The following is a 17,416-nucleotide window of genomic DNA, read 5'->3' as shown; positions in this document are numbered from 1 at the left end:
AGTTCACAGATGCTTTTACCTAAAGTATTCTCTTGGCTAGTGCATTCCTGGAGCAAAGCAACAATTGCAGACATAAGAAAGAATTTTATTTAAATTTGAAACACATTGTGTGAATTTTTTTTCCTACAGCAAATACATGGTCTGGCTGAGGCATAAATTGAGAGACTGGGAAAGGATAGTCTTTCATTTAACTTCTGCTGCAGAGAAATCACATGTGAATAAAGAAGAATTAATTTAATATAATTCAAAGGGAAAATCAGATGCTGAATTTGTAAGCAATTCTTCAAGGGTATGAGTGCTGCATCCCTAAGCCCACTAAACACCAAATCAAAACTCTTTTATTCACACGAGTGGGTTTGTTTAGCTTAGGTACTCAGATGTTGCTATGACCTTTGTAACTGACTTGAGTGCTTCTGCCCCAGACATTAAAAAACTCCCATTAGAGTGGCCTATTGGTTAAGGATCCAGTATTGTCACTGCTGTGGTGTGGGTTTGATTCTCGGCCTGGGAATTTTCATGACATGGCAAAAAACAACAAAAAAACAACAACAACAACAAAAAAAAACACTTAGGGAAGGACAGTATGGAGTTGGGCATGAGATTTGCTGGTGGCTTGTCTTTTCCAAAACATGTTTTATGTAATTGGAACTTTAGGGCTTCAGTTTCCTGCACAAACTTTTGGCCTCTGTATTTTGTCTTGAAGTTTGGTTTCTGGTTTGGATAAGCTCAGATGACCAGTGTCTCCCACCTTGCTGACAACCCTTGGGAGGTAAGCTGATAAAACACCACAGGCCACAGAATGTTCATGTGAGGAGGACTAGCTAGCAAAGATGGGTGGTTTCCATGTGAAATATTGTTGAGAACTGGTCCAGGGCAGGGACTGACCAAACCTCTTTAGTGCTCGAGGCTCTTGTCTGAATTTCTTGGGATGAAAATCATTTCCAGCAGGCCGCTGGTCTCATCCGGGTGCAAGGATAAATCATTTTTCTTCTGCATCTTTTCAACACACCGGTCTTGCGGTGTCTGCACTTGGAAGCGTCTCAGAAGTATGACCAGAGTGACCTTCATCATGACCATGGCGATATACTTTCCCGCACAGGCCCGGGGCCCAAAGCCAAATGGCTGGAAGTACCTGTAAGGAACCTAGGAAAATAGTCAGACAATTAGCCATAGTAGTAAAGGCTGTTTGATTCACCCTGAAAACAGTGTCAGATGGAATGGTTGGTTTCAACAACTTGGCCATATTGCTCCTTCATGAAGAAGCATGGCTGTTAACTCAGGTAAGTCTCTTTCTCCATCCAGTGTGATTCACCCTTTGTGATATAGACAGAACCTCAAAAAGTCCCCAGTTTTGTTTTTCATGTAAAATACTCAGCTGGCTCTGTGTGGGATGGCCATGGCTTTTTCTTCTTCTTCTTCTTCTTCTTTTTTTTTTTTTTATTTTTCGGCTAATTGCCCTCATGGCATGGGTTGCTTATATAGAAACAGAATGAGAGAACTGATTTAATTAAGATCACGTCTCTTCCCCATATGCAACTCAAAAAATGGGCGCAGAAGGGACTATCTAGATACTCAGGTGAAAAAGATCATTGCTTAAAATTTGACATAATGGAGACAATCTCCAGTACAGTTCAGTTAAGAAAAAGAATAAGCTGAGCCTCTTCCAGTAACCGAGTCCTGTTAGACTGAGGCTCAGTGCTTGTGGGGCCACTTGGGGAACCAAAGGCAGACGTCAACAACCAAAGCTTTTTGCCTCATTTGATTTCTGTCTGAAGCAGAAGTGGATTTCCTTGGCCTAGATGATGCTGCAAGTGAATCTGCATGTGACAGACTCCTAAGTTGAAATGGAAAAAGGGGGTTGGTTGGTTGGTTGGTTAAACAAAATTTGCCTCATTTTAGACAAATTAAGGGCCTGGATTTTTCACATTTTGACCTATTGTGTGGTCTCCATGAGGACATTTCCCAGAGCTGGGGATCCAGCCTCCTTGGCTTGAGGACAGCCATGGTGGCCACGTTCCAGTCTAGGGGACCTGTGTTCTCCTGGTGAGGTGGGAAGGGAAGGAGTAAACAGAATGAAATGTGCATGGGGCAGACACAGAAACAGAAAGGATCTAACAGTTGACATTTTCAAGAGTGGCACATGGTTTTAAGGAAGGGCTCTTACATTCTTGGCAAAGTTCTCAAGAGTAAATTCATTGGGCTTGGGGAAAAACTCGAGTCTATGCATTCTTCCAATATTCAGGATAATGTTGGTTCCCTTTTTCACCGGGTAGCCATCGATGACATCATCCTCTAAGGCTTTTCGCATGACGAGGTCCACGACAGGCTGGTACCTCATGCTCTCATAAATAAAGTTTTCCACCACTTTGAGTTTTTGCATGTCATCATTCCTTATGTCTCTTTCACCTGTCAGAGCAGATGAAAAGGGGGGCATGTTATTTTCTATATGTGATGGGCATAAAAGTCCTAGTTTCAGATCAGTATAGGTAAAGGTTAGTTCAGTCTTGGTTTGAAAAAACTTATTTCTGTAATTCTAATGTAAACCAGTACCTGGGCCAAATATGCTATGTTCAGTGCACAGAGTGTCTTATAAATATTCAGATTTGAAGGTAATTATCTTAACATCTGGGGGGATATCCTAAAAATGTTGGGATTTCTAGAAAAATCCAAGAAACCAGGTAACACTGGACCCACACCCCCATGTGGCAACAGTGGGCAGAAGTTGAGTGGCTGATGAGCCCTTTAGAGGGATATCTTCTCTGCAGCAGCAAGTAGACCTACCCAGTCTGCTTCACACTTTGATCTGCCTGGCCTCTGTGCTGCTTGAGTTTTGTCCCCTGCTCTACATTCTAGAAGACATTCATTCCTTCTTTAGTCAGGGTGAGATGGTGAGTTTAACCAAGTTCAAAGAATCCTTCTCTTCTGGTAGCCTGTGTAGTCATCTGTCAGAAAATTTCACTGTTGATCCCTCTTCCCCATCTCATCAAAAACAGCCTGATATGGTGGAATGGCAAGAACCCTTCTTCCCACCACAGCAAAAGGGCCACCTCTGATCAGCTCAGGGTGAGCAGGGGATTGACAGGCATTCCCACTGTCTCAGCTTGGCCTGACCAAAGGCATTCCCTAGGAAGGACTTACCAGGCATGCGAATCTAGATGGAACAGGTACACATGTACCAGTTTTATCTTTGGAGTGGTCTGTTGAAGCGTCAAGGGGACATCATGGGTACAAGCACTTTCGATTTCTCAAGGAAAATGTATTAAAAGCTGTGGTCTCGAGCAATTTCCCCCTTGTTGCCTGTTCTGCAACATCTTATAACTCTCTTTCTCAGTCCAGTGAGCTTGTACGTTGAGTTCTCTTTTCCTCACAAGACTGAAAGCCCTGGCAGTGCAGGGCTGACACTGGCTTGTATGCTGTGGTGTCCTTCTCCTGGCCCAGAACCCTTCTTGTGCAGTCTTGGCCGCTGCTTGAAACCCAGACATACCGTCATAAATGATAGTCATTTCCCTGGATGGACCTGTAGCTATGTCTCCATACCCCTTCCTTCACATATTTAACCCTTAAATGAAATTTCCCCTTATTGTCAACTATTTTAAGCAGCACTCAAATGGTTTCTAAAAGATGGTGCCTTTCTACAGCAAAATAGGTTGTTTCACAGGGATTCTGTATAGTCAAGAAATAAGTCTGTATCGTTACTGATATCTCTTCACAAGTGTCTGAAATGTGACCCTAAAAAGATGACTTATGTGAAGCACATTGCAAATAAGGCATTCTGTTTACTCCCAGGAGGCAGTTCTGACTTTGGAATGTGGCAGTGTGTCCCTGGAAGGGTGGAGATCTCAGAAGCAGAGGGCAGAATGATGCTGAAGCAGAGGCAGAGCAGGGAAGAGGTGGAGCTGGGAAGAGCTGAGCAGGGCCTTGGGGCTCCCCTGCCAAGGAGGGGGAGTGGGGAGCATGAGGCCAGCACCCGTGAACTGGGCAGGGGGAGAGGGAGACGCTGTTCTGCTGTCTTTTCCCTTTTCCCCTCCCTCTGCTGCCAGCTGGAAGTTCACTTAGAACGGGCGGCTTGAAACCCAGAAACCCTGCAGTAAAGGATAAACATTCCCCTGGGTGGACCCTCAAAAACCTTTTGTCACTGATCAAGTAGCAAAGTCTTGTGAAAGATCCCATGTTTTTAAAACACACACAAATAAAACCATATATACATGTTAAAGGTCTTAAATACATGGCAGAGTATTAATGGTGATTCCCCCTGGGGAATGGGATGAGGCTCAGGAGGAGAGTGAAAGGGATCAGGTGATACTATTTTCTGCTTTATACATCTCTGTGTTGTTTGGATTTTTTTACTGAGTATGTATTATTGTACAATTAGGAAAACCCAGAAAGATGGAGTTCCTGTCATTGGCTTAGTGGTTAACGAACTCAACTAGCATCCATGAGGATGCGGTTTCAATCCCTGACCTCACTCAGTGGGTTAAGTTCCTGGCATTGGCGTGAGCTCTGGTGTAGGTTGCAGACGTGGCTCAGATCCTGCCTGGCTGTGGCTGTGGCTGTGGCCGGCAGCTGTAGCTCCAATTCAACCCCTAGCCTGGGAACCTCCATATGCCGCGGGTGAGGACCTAAAAGACAAAAAAGGACATAAATAAATAAGTTTTAAAAAAAAATCCCAGAAAGAATTATCTTTTTAACCTGTCTGGCATAATGAAAGTGTGACACAGTGACTTGTTTTATTGTTCTCTGGGCAGATTATAATGAAGATTTTGACATAAAATTCTTAGGACACAGAAGTTGATATTTAGAAGAAATTGTTTTCTAAGCTCTATTATTTGTTTGATAAATTCTTACCAATAACAGTCTGGATTTCCTTCACTATTGCCTCTTCAACCTGGGGGTGCTTTGCAATGAGAAACAGCATGAAAAACACAGTGACAGACAGGGTGTCTGGTGCTGCAATCAGCATTTCCAATATGCACTGGTTCACATTCTCCTTTGTTAATTCGCCACGTTTCTGAACAATTGAAAGGGGGGAGAAATATTTGAAAAGTGAATGAGAGTTTCAGAATGAGAGATCATGTGGCACTCAAGGATCAACAAGGTCATCAAAATGAAATCATAGAAATTATTTTTCCCTGGGATTAACGATGGACTTATTCATTAACAATCCTTACCTCAAAGCTAAACAATTTAACCAAATATTTGTTTGTTTAGTGTCTTTGGAGTCCACGTTTTCATATTTTGTACTGAGCAGACCCAGAGAAATTTCATTGTTAAAGGTCAGTCCTACCAGGGTGTCTAATAGTGGGCTGTTTCATTGGACCTTGTAGAAATAACAGAGCAGATACTTAAAAGCAGAGACATGCAGCCATTAACAGAATGGAATTGTTAGACACCTATAAACAGTCATACACTATGTTGTGTTGGAATTATGGATACCTCGGCCAAAATCAACTCAGTGGCGAAATCCATGCAGTCTTCCAGTTTCTCTGCTGTGATAATGCTGCATCTTTTTTTCTCTATCAGAATTTCCATGTTCTCTTTCAAATCCTTCCTGCAAAAGGCAGTGATAATATAATCTATCTGTACACAGATACGACATCTAGATAGATGACTACATTTGCCATTTGTTGACATAAAATGACTTGCTTTAGTTGAAGCCACTAGTGTGCGTGAATATCTAAATTTATACTTAATTCTTTGCAAACATTCTTAAATTATGTATATATTACATCATAAGTTAAGGAAACAGTTAGCTAAGTTATCTAGGTACTGATAGCAAAATCGAGGCTGTAACCTCTAGTTAAAGAACTGGTACCAAAAGGCTAAATCTGATCAGGTTTTCTGAAATTTGACTGGGCCAGCAGGATGTTTAAATTAAACATCAAAAACCAGAGCCAGTGAATGCCTTTAGTGGGTGCATGCCCTCTTCAGTGTGCCATCAGCCCTGCTCTTGCCTTTGTCTTATATCCACTCTGCCCACTTTCTACCTTGCCCTGAAGACTATTGACTTTGGGTTCCTCTTCTACACAGGAAATATTCTTCCTGATAGTTACCTCATGCTTTGAAGTTTCTGCCTCATAGTAAACAATAAGTAAATATTTGTTGATGGAATGACTGGCTACATAAATATGCATGTGCATTTTGACAGTGCAGTATAAGGAAAAGCACCTTGGACACAGGGCCAGGATTTGGTCCAGGATGTTCTCATTCCATATAACTACTTTAAGCTTCTGAGCCTTAAGTTTATTTTAACCTAAAGAGATCAGACTAGATGAACAGTAAGGCTACTTTGAGATCTACATGCTGTTATTCTTGTTTTTAAGGTTATGGGTTCACGAGTAAGTATATTTTTCCCCAATCTTGGGGAACACTATCCTTTATTATGTTAAGTGTACAATAAATCTTTCTTTCAAATTCTCGTTAACATGGTTGCCTATGCACGTAAATACTCTATTGTTGCTGGTCACCTAAATAGTTTTTATATTTATTCCAGTTCAGCAGGAAAAGTAAGGGGAGATTCAATTTTTTAAGATTACTCAGATTTCTAAAAAAATGATTTGGTTATCATACAAGATGTTTAAGCATTTTGAGAGATATTTTTCAGGGTAGTATTTTAATTATGTCATTCAAAATTAGGATGCCAACTATCATGTATCTCTGTGAATTTGTCACACACACACACACACACACACACACACACACACACTCACTCCAGATATACAGCAGGAATATATTCACATTGATTTATTCTTTTGCTCATCCATTTGGTCAGCAAATATTTGTTGAGCATCACCTACATACAAGGAACAGATACTCACTCAGTGGTGGGCTACAGTGCTCATAGCATTCCTACCTGAGAACTGGCCCCCAAATTGTCTTGGATGTACTGAGATGCCCTTGGGCTTTGAATTCATAGAGAATTTCTTGATGTAGCTGCAGCTAATTTTGAGTATTTACTTCCTCCCTGGGCCAGAATCAGGGGCCTGTGAATACCCATTGGGATTCTTCTTACTGAGGTTAAAAGTTGCTCCTACTTAAATATATGTATTTCAATTTGTATGCCATTAAAAGCTAGGAGAATAGAGATCAATGATTGTTTCCAGGAAATAGGAAGTCTCTGACTTACAAACATGTATTATAAGAATGCATCTGTGAGCCTGTTGATTGGATTCTGAATGTATTTTGTGTGAAAACACTGGTGACTAGATTAGTAATCCAGGCCACAAGCTCCTATGTAATGTATTTTGAGGCTGAAAATACTTACACTTGACAAAATATAAAGTATATTTAAAATAAATATAAAAATAGTGCTGCTATAATATTGGGAATTCTAAGAGGCAAAAATATACAATTGAATTGGAGATGGAAGTTGATGTCACAGAATCTTTTCCATAAATACATTTTAAAAAGAGTTGGTATAATAAAGACAAATACTGTATGAACTCACTTATATGTGGAATCTTAAAAAAAAAAAACGCAATAGCAGAAACAAATGTAAAAATCCCACACTGTTACAGGGAGCAAATTGATGTTTGCCAAGGGGATGGGGAAAGAGTGAAGTGGAAGTGAGTACATGTGGAAAGAGTGAAGGGGATCAAAAGGTGCAAACTTCCTTTCAGTTATATGACCAGTAAATCATAGGTATGTAATGTATGGCATGGTGGTGAATACAGTTGATAATACTGTATTGCATATTTAAAGTTGCTAAGGGAGTAGCTCTTAAAAGTTCTCATCAAATGGAAAAGTTTATAATTATGTAAATTTATTGTAATAATCATTTCTCAGACTTTTACTGTTGAATTATTATAGTGTTATATGTCAAATACGTATTAATTAAAAAAGTATTGGCAGGAGATGGGATTAAGACAGCAGAGGAGAAGCACTGGAGCTCAACTTCTCTCCTAAAATCAACAAAATTCACAACTAAAGCCTGAGCAATCTTCAACCAAATGGACTTGGAAACCTTCAAAAAGATATCCTACTCCAGAAGACAAAGAGGAGGCCACATCAAGAGGTAGGAGGGGCGATCATGCGATATAAGCAACCCTACACCTCTCAGGTGGGAAGCCCCACAGACTGGAAAGTAACTGGTTCACAGAGATTCACCTACAGGAGTGAGAGTTCTGAGCCCAAGGTCAAACTCCCACATGTGGGGATCTGGCACTGGGAGAAAGAGCCCCTGGAGCATCTGGCATTGAAGGCCAGTGGGGCTTGTGCGCAGGAGCTACATGAGACTGGGGAAAACGGAGACCCCATTCTTAAAAGGCGCACACAGACTTTCATGTGCACTGGGTTCCAGAGCAAAGCAGAGTCTCCAAAGGACTCTGGGTCAAACCTGACTGCAGTTCTTGGAGGAGCTCCTGGGAAAACAGGGGTGAATGTGTCTTGTTGTGAGGGAAGGACATTGGAAGCAAAGCTCTCAGGAATATTCAGCAGTGTGCCTTTCTCTGGAGGTGGCCATTTTGGGAAAATATGACCCCACGCATCAGTGAGTGCTGAGAAGCCCCAGGCCAAACAACAATCCAGGTGGATCACAGCTCTGCCCCTCAGTAAACAGGCTACCTAAAGACCCCTCAGGCACACAGCCACCTCTAATCCCATCCAGAGACTAAGCCCCACCCCCCAGAGGGATAAGAATCAGCTCTACCTACCAGTGGGCAGGCATCAGTCCCTCCCATCAGGAAGCCTACAGCAAGCCACCCATACCAACTTCAGCCACAAGGGGGGCAGACATCAGAAGTAAGAGAGGCTACAACTCTATTACCTGTAAAAAGGTCACCACACCAAAAACCTATAAAAATGAAAAGACAGAGAACTGTAACTCAGATGAGGGAGAAAGGAAAAACCTCAGAAAATCAGTTAAGTGATAAGGAGATTCTCAGCCTCCAGGAAAAAGACTTTAGATTGTTGATGCTGAAGATGATGCAAGACATTGGAAATAAACTGGAGGCAAAGATGGATAACTTACAGGAAACCCTGACCAAAGAGACACAAGATATAAAACTTAAACAAGAAGAGATGCAACATACAATAACTGAAAGAAAAATACTCACTAGAAGCAGCTAACAGCAGGATAGAGGAGGCAGAAGAATGAATTAGTGAGGTGGAGGACAGATTAGTAGAAATTAAGGATGCAGAACAGAAAAGAAAAAAAAGATTGAAAACAAATGAAGAGAGTCTCAGAGAACTCTGGGACAATGTTAAACACACCAACATCCGTATCATAGGGGTGCCAGAAGGAGAACAGAAAGAGAAGGGGACAGAAAAAAATATTCCAAGAGATAACAGCCAAAAACTTCCCTAACCTGGGAGAGGAACCACTTCCTCAAATCCAGGAAGCACAACGAGTACCATATAAAATAAACCCAAGGAGGAATATACTGAGACACATACTAATCAAACTGACCCAAATGAAAGACAAAGAGAAAATCTTGAAAGCAGCTAGGGAAAAGAAACAAATAACATACAAGGGAACCCCGATAAGGTTATTGGAAGATTTTTCAGCAGAAACTCTGCAGGCCAGAAGGGAGTGGCATGATATACTTAACGAGATGAAAGGAAAAAACCTCCAACAAAGATTACATTATCCAGCAAGGCTGTCATTCAGATTGGAAGGAGAAATCAAAAGCTTCACAGATAAGCAAAAGCTGAGAGAATTCAGCAACACTAAACCAGCCTTACAACAAGTACTAAAGGAACTTTTCTGGGCAGAAAAGAAAAGACAGCAACAGGAAACAAAAATACCACAAATGACAAGGCTCACCAGTAAAGGTATATATACAGTAAAGATACGAAATCATCCATGCACGGTTATGCCACCAAAATCAGAAATCATGAGAAGAGGTGGGTACAGATGCAGGACACTGGAGGTGAACTTGCAATTAAGAGAACAACAACTTAATCTCACATACATATAGACTCATATCTAAACTTCCGAATAACTGCAAGCCAAAAACCTACAATTGATACACAAACAAATAAGAAAAACCAACTCAAATACAACACTAAAGAGAGTCATCAAAGCAGGAGAGGCGAGAACAAGAGAAGAGGGGAAGAAAAAAGAGCAACAAAACCAAATCCAAAGCAATTAATAAAATGGCAATAAGAACATACATATCAATAATTACCGTAAATGCTAATGGACGAAACGCCCCAACCAAAAGGCATAGACTGGCTAAATGGATACAAAAACAAGATCCATATATATGCTGTCTTCAAGAGTCCCACTTCACTTCTAGGGACACATACAAATTGAATGTGAGAGGATGGAAGAATATATTTCATGCAAACGGGGATCGAAAGAAAGCTGGAGTAGCAATACTCCTATCAGACAAAGTAGACTTTAAAATGAAGAACATTTTAAGGGACAAGGAAGGTCACTACAGAATGATCAAAGGATCAATCCAAGAAGAAGATTGAACAATTTTAAATATGTGCACACCCAACATAGATTCACCACAATACATAAGGCAACTGCTAACAACCTTAAAAAGACAAATCGACAATAACACAATCATAGTGGGGGACGTTAGCACCCCACTTACAGCAATGGACAGATCATCCAGACAGAAAATCGATAAGGAAACACAGGCCCTGAATGAAGCATTAAACCAGATGGACTTAATAGGTATTTGTAGGACATTCCATCCAAAAGCAACAGAATCCACATTCTTCTCAAGTGCACATGGAACATTCTCTAAGATTGATCACATCCTGGGCTACAAATCCAACCTTGGTAACTTTAAGAAAATTGAATTCATATCAAGCATCTTTTCCGACCACAATGTTATACGACTGGAAATCAACGACAAGAAAAAACTGCCAAAACCACAATCACGTGGAGACTCAACAACATGCTACTAAACAACCAGTGGATCACTGAAGAAATCAAAGAGGAAATTAAAAATTACCTAGAAGCAAACAACAACAAAGATACAACACTCCAAAACCTATGGGATGCAGCAAAAGCCGTTCTAAGAGGAAAGTTTATAGCAATACAAGCCCACCTCAGGAAACAAGAGAAAGCTGAAATAAACAAGCTCACTTTACATCTAAGGCAGCTCGAGAGGGAAGAACAGACAAGACCTAGAGTTAGTAGAAGGAGAGAAATCATAAAGATGAGAGCAGAAATCAATGAAATAGAAATGAAGAAAACCCTAGAAAAGATCAATGAAACAAAAAGCTGGTTCTTTGAAAAGAGCAACAAAATTGATGAACCCTTAGACAGACTTATCAAGCAAAAAAGAGAGAGGACTCAAATGAATAAAACTAGAAGTGAAAAAGGAGAAGTAACAACGGACATCACAGAAATACAAAGGATCAACTATATGCCCATAAAATGGAAAACCTAGAAGAAATGGACAAAGTCCTAGAAAAGAACAATCTTCCAAGACTAAACCAAGATGAAATAGAAAAGATGAATGGACCCATCACAAGAACTGAAATGGAAACTGTGTTGGAAGTTTTTTAATCAAACAAAAGTCCAGGACCAGATGGTTTCACAGGTGAATTCTCAAACATTTAGAAAAGAGCTAACACCTCTCCTTCTGAAACTATTTCAAAAAATTGCAGAGGAATACTCCCAAATTCATTTTATGAGGCCACCATCACCCTGATACCAAAACCAGACAAAGATACCACAAAAAAAGAAAACTACAGGCCAATATCACCGATGAACATCAATGCACAAATCCTCAACAAAATACTAGCAAACCGCATCCAACAATACATGAAAAGGATTGTACATCATGATCAAGTGGGATTTATCCCAGGGAAGCAAGGGTTCTTCAGTATCCACAAATCAATCAGTGTGATACACCACATCAACCAACTGAAGCATAAAAAGCATATGATCCTCTCAATAGATGCAGAAAAAGCCTGTGACACAATCCAACACCCATTTCTGATAAAAATCCTTCAGAAAGTGGGCATAGAGGGAGCCTACCTCAACATAATAGTGGCCATATATAACAAACCCACAGCTAACATCCTTCTCAATGGTGAGAAGCTGAAGGAATTCCCGCTGAGATCAGGAAGAAGACAAGGATGTCTGCTCTCGCAACTACTCTTCAATATGGTTTTGGAAGTCCTAGCCTCAGCAATCAGCGAAGTAAAAGAGATAAAAGGCATCCAAATTGGAAAGGAAGAAGTAAGACTATCACTATTTGCAGATGACATGATACTATACCTAGAGACTCCTAAAGACTCTACCAGAAAACTGTGAGAGCTCATCAATGAGGTTAGTGAAGTCGCAGGATACAAAATTAATACACAGAAATTGACGACATTTCTAGTCACTAACAATGAAAGATCAGAAGGAGAAATTAGGGAAGCAATCCCATTTGCCATCGCATCAAAAAGAATTAATTAATTAGGAAGAAACCTACCTAAAGAGAGAAAAGACCTGTCCTCTGAAAATGGTAAGATGCTGATGCAAGAAATAAAGACAATACAAATAGGTGGAAAAACATACCATGCTCTTGGATTGGAAGAGTCAATATTCTCAAAATGACTATACTACCCAAGGCAATCTACAGATTCCATGCAATCCCTATCAAATTAGGAAGGACATTTTTCATAGAACTTGAACAAAATATTTTAAAGTTTGTTTGGAAGCACGAAAGACCCAGAATAGCCAAAGACGTCCTGAGAAAGAAAAATGGAGCTGGAGGAATCAGGCTCCCAGACTTCCGACTATACCACAAAGCAACAATCATCAAAAGCATACGGTACTGGCACAAAGACAGACATAGAGATCAGTGGAACAGGATAGAAAGCCCAGAATTAAACCCACGCACCTACAGTCAATTAATCTCTTGACAAAGGAGGCAAGAATATACAATGGAGAAAAGACCGTCCCTTCAAGAAGTGGTGCTGGGAGAACAGGACAGTCACATGGAAAGGAGTGAAATTAGAATACTTCCTAACACAATACACAAAAATAAACTCAAAATGGATTAAAGACCTAGATACAAGGCCAGACACTGTAAAACTCTTAGAGGAAAACATAGGCCAAACACTCTCCGACATAAACGAGTACAACATCTTCTCAGATCCACCTCTTAGACTAATGACAGTGAAAACAAAACATAAACAAAGGGGACCTAATCAAACTTCAAAGTTTCTGCACAGCAAAGGAAACCCAAAACAAAACGAAAAGACAACCCACAGAATGGGGGAAAATCTTTGCAAATGAAGCGACAGACAAGGGGTTAATCTCCAAAATTAATAAACACCTTCTGCAGCTCCATATCAAAAAAAAAAAAACAAAAACAAACAACCCCATCAAAAAATGGGCAGAAGATCTAAACAGACAGTTCTCCAAAGAAGACAAACAGATGGCCAAAACACACATGAAAAGATGTGCAACATCACTCGTTATTAGAGAAATGCAAATCAAAACTACAATTGAGGTACCACTGTACACCAGCCAGAATGGCCGTCATCCAAAAGTCTACAAACAATAAGTGCTGGAGAGGCTGTGGAGAGAAGGGAACCCTAGTACACTGTTGGTGGGATTGTAAACTGGTGCAACCACTGTGGAGAACAGTATGGAGATTCCTCAGAAAACTCAAAATAGAACTCCCGTTTGACCCAGCAGTCCCAGTGCTGGGCATCTATCCAGAGGAAACCATGACTCGCGAAGACACATGTGCTCTGATGTTCACTGCAGCACTATTTTCAATAGCCAAGACGTGGAAACAACCTAAATGTCCACTGAGAGAGGAGTGGATCAAGAAGAGGTGGTACATATACACAATGGAATATTACTCAGCCATTAAAAGGAGTGAAATACCAGCATTTTTAGCAACATGGATGGACGTAGAAATTATCATGCTAAGTGAAGTCAGCCATACTATGAGACACCAACATCAAATGCTTTCACTGACATGTGGAATCTGAACAAAGGACAGACTGAACTTTGCAGAACAGATGCTGACTCACAGGCATTGAAAAACGTATGGTCTCTGGAGGAGACAGTTTGGGGGTTGGGGGGATGTGCTTGGGTTGTGGAATGGAAATCCTGTAAAATTGGATTGTGATGATCTTTGTACAACTACAGATGTTATAAATTCATTGAGTAATAAAAAATAAACTATTGGCATTATTGCAAGGACACGGGGGAGGAGAATGAAAAGATTTCTCTAGGTCTTTACAGCTCTAGGACATAGAAGGTATAAACTGGTTTACTAACCATTGGTAAATATTACATCGAGAGGGATTGCTGCTCAGCTAAATTTAAAGAAGTCAAAGAGAAACTGTCATACAGTTTCACATGATAAGTTTCTATGGGCCTGCTAACCATAACAGAGTCAAAATAATGACCAACAACTGCAATGAGACTATTCAGACTAGCCCCAAATCACTGCAGTGAAGGGATGAATCCTTTATCTTACTGATTCAAATCACAGTAAATTCTGGTGGAAATTAAATGAAATGTAAGGAGGGCCAAGGGTCCAAATCATCCAGCTAATATACATCAACTACTTGAGAATAAATAAAGCATCATCAAGTTAACTTACTTCCTGGAGACTAGTATTAGTGAATTTCAAAATATACAAACAGGATAAAGTTGGGACTTCAAACAGGTTTGGGAAATTTTATTTTATATTATTTCACTTTACTTATTTTATTTTGATAGTCTTTTTGCCTTTTCTAGGGCAGCTCCTGCGGCATACGGAGGTTCCCAAGCTAGGGGTCTAATCGGAGCTGTAGCCACCGGCCTACACCATAGCCACAGCAACGTGGGATCGAGCCGCTTCTGCAACCTACACCACATCTCACGGCAACGCCGGATCCTTTACCCCACTGAGCAAGGCCAGGGATCGAACCTGCAACCTCATGGTTCCTAGTCGGATTCGTTAACCACTGCGCCACGATGGGAATTCCAGGTTTGGGAAATTTTAGAGGAGAATTTAAGATAGTCATGACATCTGGGAAGATAATAACAGAGAGATGGTAAAACTAACATATTTAGTACCTGATACGTGTCATGCTCTGTGCTAATTGTCCCACATATAGGATCTCATTAACCCATATCTCCACCCTGGAAGGTAGGTTGTATTTTACTTTAAATAATGTTCCAAGGCCAGTTGGTTACTAAGTGGTAGAAACTGGATACAAACTAATAGGGATGGAGTATCTGATGTGGTACAATGGAAATAAATCCGATTAGGAACCATGAGCTTGTGGGTTCGATCCCTGACCTCACTCAGTGGGTTAAGGATCTGGTGTCGCTAGGAACTGTGGTGTAGGTTGCAGACCCAGCTCAGATCTGGCATTGCTGTGGCTGTGGTGTAGGCTGGCAGTTGTGGCTCCGATTTGACCCCTATCCTGGGAACTTCCATATACCATGAGTACAGCCCTAAAAAGCAAAAAAGCAAAAAACAAACAAAAAAAACCCAAACTGATAGGGATGGAGTAGGCACAGGTGCTTGGAGAAGTCCCAGTAAGGGACCATAGATAGTGAAATCTAGGGGACTTTGAGAAATCACTGTAAGTTAATAACTGGTCAAGAGGACCATCAGAATGAGGCAGGCTTGCTTGACTAGTGGAGGTGCAAGATATGGGTGGGGAATGGGGTGAGGCCTGCATTCAGATTCAGACCATGGGCGGGAGTTTGAGGACCACCCTTCTGCTGATTTGAATATACACCTTACCAGATACTAAGGAGGAGCTACTAGAAAGAAGAATAGGTGATCTTTTCTGACCCCTACTCCCCTTGGATGATAAAACTGTAGCCCACTGGATCCTGAGGGCAGAGTCTCCTTGCCTGTCTGCTTGTGTCTCTCACAAGCATCCTATCTTAATAAATCTGTATTTTTGCCTATCACTCCGTATTTCACTGAATTCCTTCTGTGTGGAGGCATAAAGAACCTGAACTTCAGTAAGTCCAGACACAGGGTAGGTGATTCTAGTTTAGAATTGTGGTTTTAAGTCCCAGTCTGGGTTTAGGCTGGGTTTGAGCCCTGGGACATGGATTCACGTCCCAGTCTGGGTTTAGGCTGGGTTTGAGTCCTGGCATGCAGGTTCACATCCAAGTCTAGGTTCTGGCTAGGTTCAGGCCATTAGTGCTGTCTGTTTTGAAACTAGGTCTGTCTACCTCTAGATTCCCTGGGCTTTTTACTGGTGGTTAGAGGTGGCATGCTTAGTGGTTGGCTATGTACACTATAGGCCATTGGATATCTATCCATTCTTTTGCTAGAATAGTCTGAGACCAAAGCAAACCCATTTAACGACAACTTTAGGACCCTTAAGATACAAAATACATAACTTAAAAAGCCCCACATTTTGTCGAAGTTCATCATGAATAAATTATTTTTCAACTACTGCCACTTCCTGAAAGTTGAATTTAGTTAATTTTGTTTACAAGCAACAAAATAACATGACATGTTGTTTCCATTTTTTCAGACATGCAAAGAGAATTTTGACAAGTGTGGATAGGTTCAGCCAACCCTTCTCTTCAATTAAAATTACACTGCCTAGTTATCCTAATTCCAGAGATGGAACACTCAGCCTCTATGGTCTGGACACATGCACCCAAATTGCTATAAGAAGTATTTCATCACCAACTTAATCAACGGCTCTCTTGTAGCTCTAAAGAGGAGAAACTTTGTTGAAGAGGCCAACAATATCTAAGACAATACAAATAAATCCAGTTTGACTGATATATTTTTTAAAATGTGTTACTTACACAGACTCTTTATGCTTTTTGTACAGCCATGAAAACTTAAAAAAGAATTCTGGTTTGAGAAGGAGAGCTTGCCATGCATCAAAATAACCCTGGATTTTACACACAATGGCCTTTTCTGGAAAAAAAAAAAAAAAGAAACAGAGCAGACCAGTTGAGCAAAACATGGGAGCCCAAGAAAGATACACTGATCAGAGAAGATCCCCTGTAGATTCTCCTGCCATTTGGGACTCTAAGCAGGGCAAGTTTCCACCTTCAGTAGGTGTTTCAGCCACATGATGCCACTAAACAAACCAACACTAATTTATTCTTCTTGGATCTAAATTTGCCATTTTTCAAGTTTATGTTAGAGACACAGCCTAGCATCTCACATGCTCCCTTTTGGCTGAGCTTCCAAATCCCTCCTGTTTTCCTAACTGTAGGACAGAAGAAGGCACTAGTAACTATGGCTGTTATGGTCTCAGTTCTAGCACATGGGAAGGTAAAAGCCTCATCACTTTCCTGTTTGTATTTAGGTCCAGAGTGTGGAATTCATCTTGGACTCTTCTCCCTTGTCTAAGTCTTGGGGCAATCAGCTTTTAATGGATGTTCATGAATTAAATTGAATACTAGAGAAAAGAAAACCCTACTTTTCTCAAATTATGTACAAAGGAATGGAATAGACATTTATTTTCAAGTGCTAAATACCAGGCACAGGGCAAGGTGCTTGTCACAAGAGATTCATTTAAT

The 17,416-nt window shown here is 40.7% G+C and overlaps 1 protein-coding gene across 2 annotated transcripts in view; it reads right to left on the bottom strand.

Moving 5' to 3' along the window:
- The window catches only part of CYP19A2 (cytochrome P450 19A2), a 43,728-nt gene continuing 27,151 nt past the window's right edge, over nt 840–17,416 (bottom strand). The window contains exons 6-10 of one of the 2 annotated variants that reach the window (XM_021083457.1): nt 16,691–16,805; nt 5,434–5,548; nt 4,846–5,008; nt 2,165–2,406; nt 840–1,143 (exon numbers count right to left, since the gene is read on the bottom strand). In XM_021083457.1, coding sequence (XP_020939116.1) covers nt 895–1,143; nt 2,165–2,406; nt 4,846–5,008; nt 5,434–5,548; nt 16,691–16,805 — 884 coding nt within the window. In that variant the 3' untranslated portion in view covers nt 840–894. 2 annotated transcript variants of the gene reach the window in all.

This window comes from Sus scrofa, chromosome 1, assembly GCF_000003025.6.
Source record: "Sus scrofa isolate TJ Tabasco breed Duroc chromosome 1, Sscrofa11.1, whole genome shotgun sequence".
Lineage (NCBI taxonomy): Eukaryota > Metazoa > Chordata > Mammalia > Artiodactyla > Suidae > Sus > Sus scrofa.
Note: the sequence above shows the minus strand (reverse complement) of the source record. Positions and strands in the feature narration are given on the sequence as shown.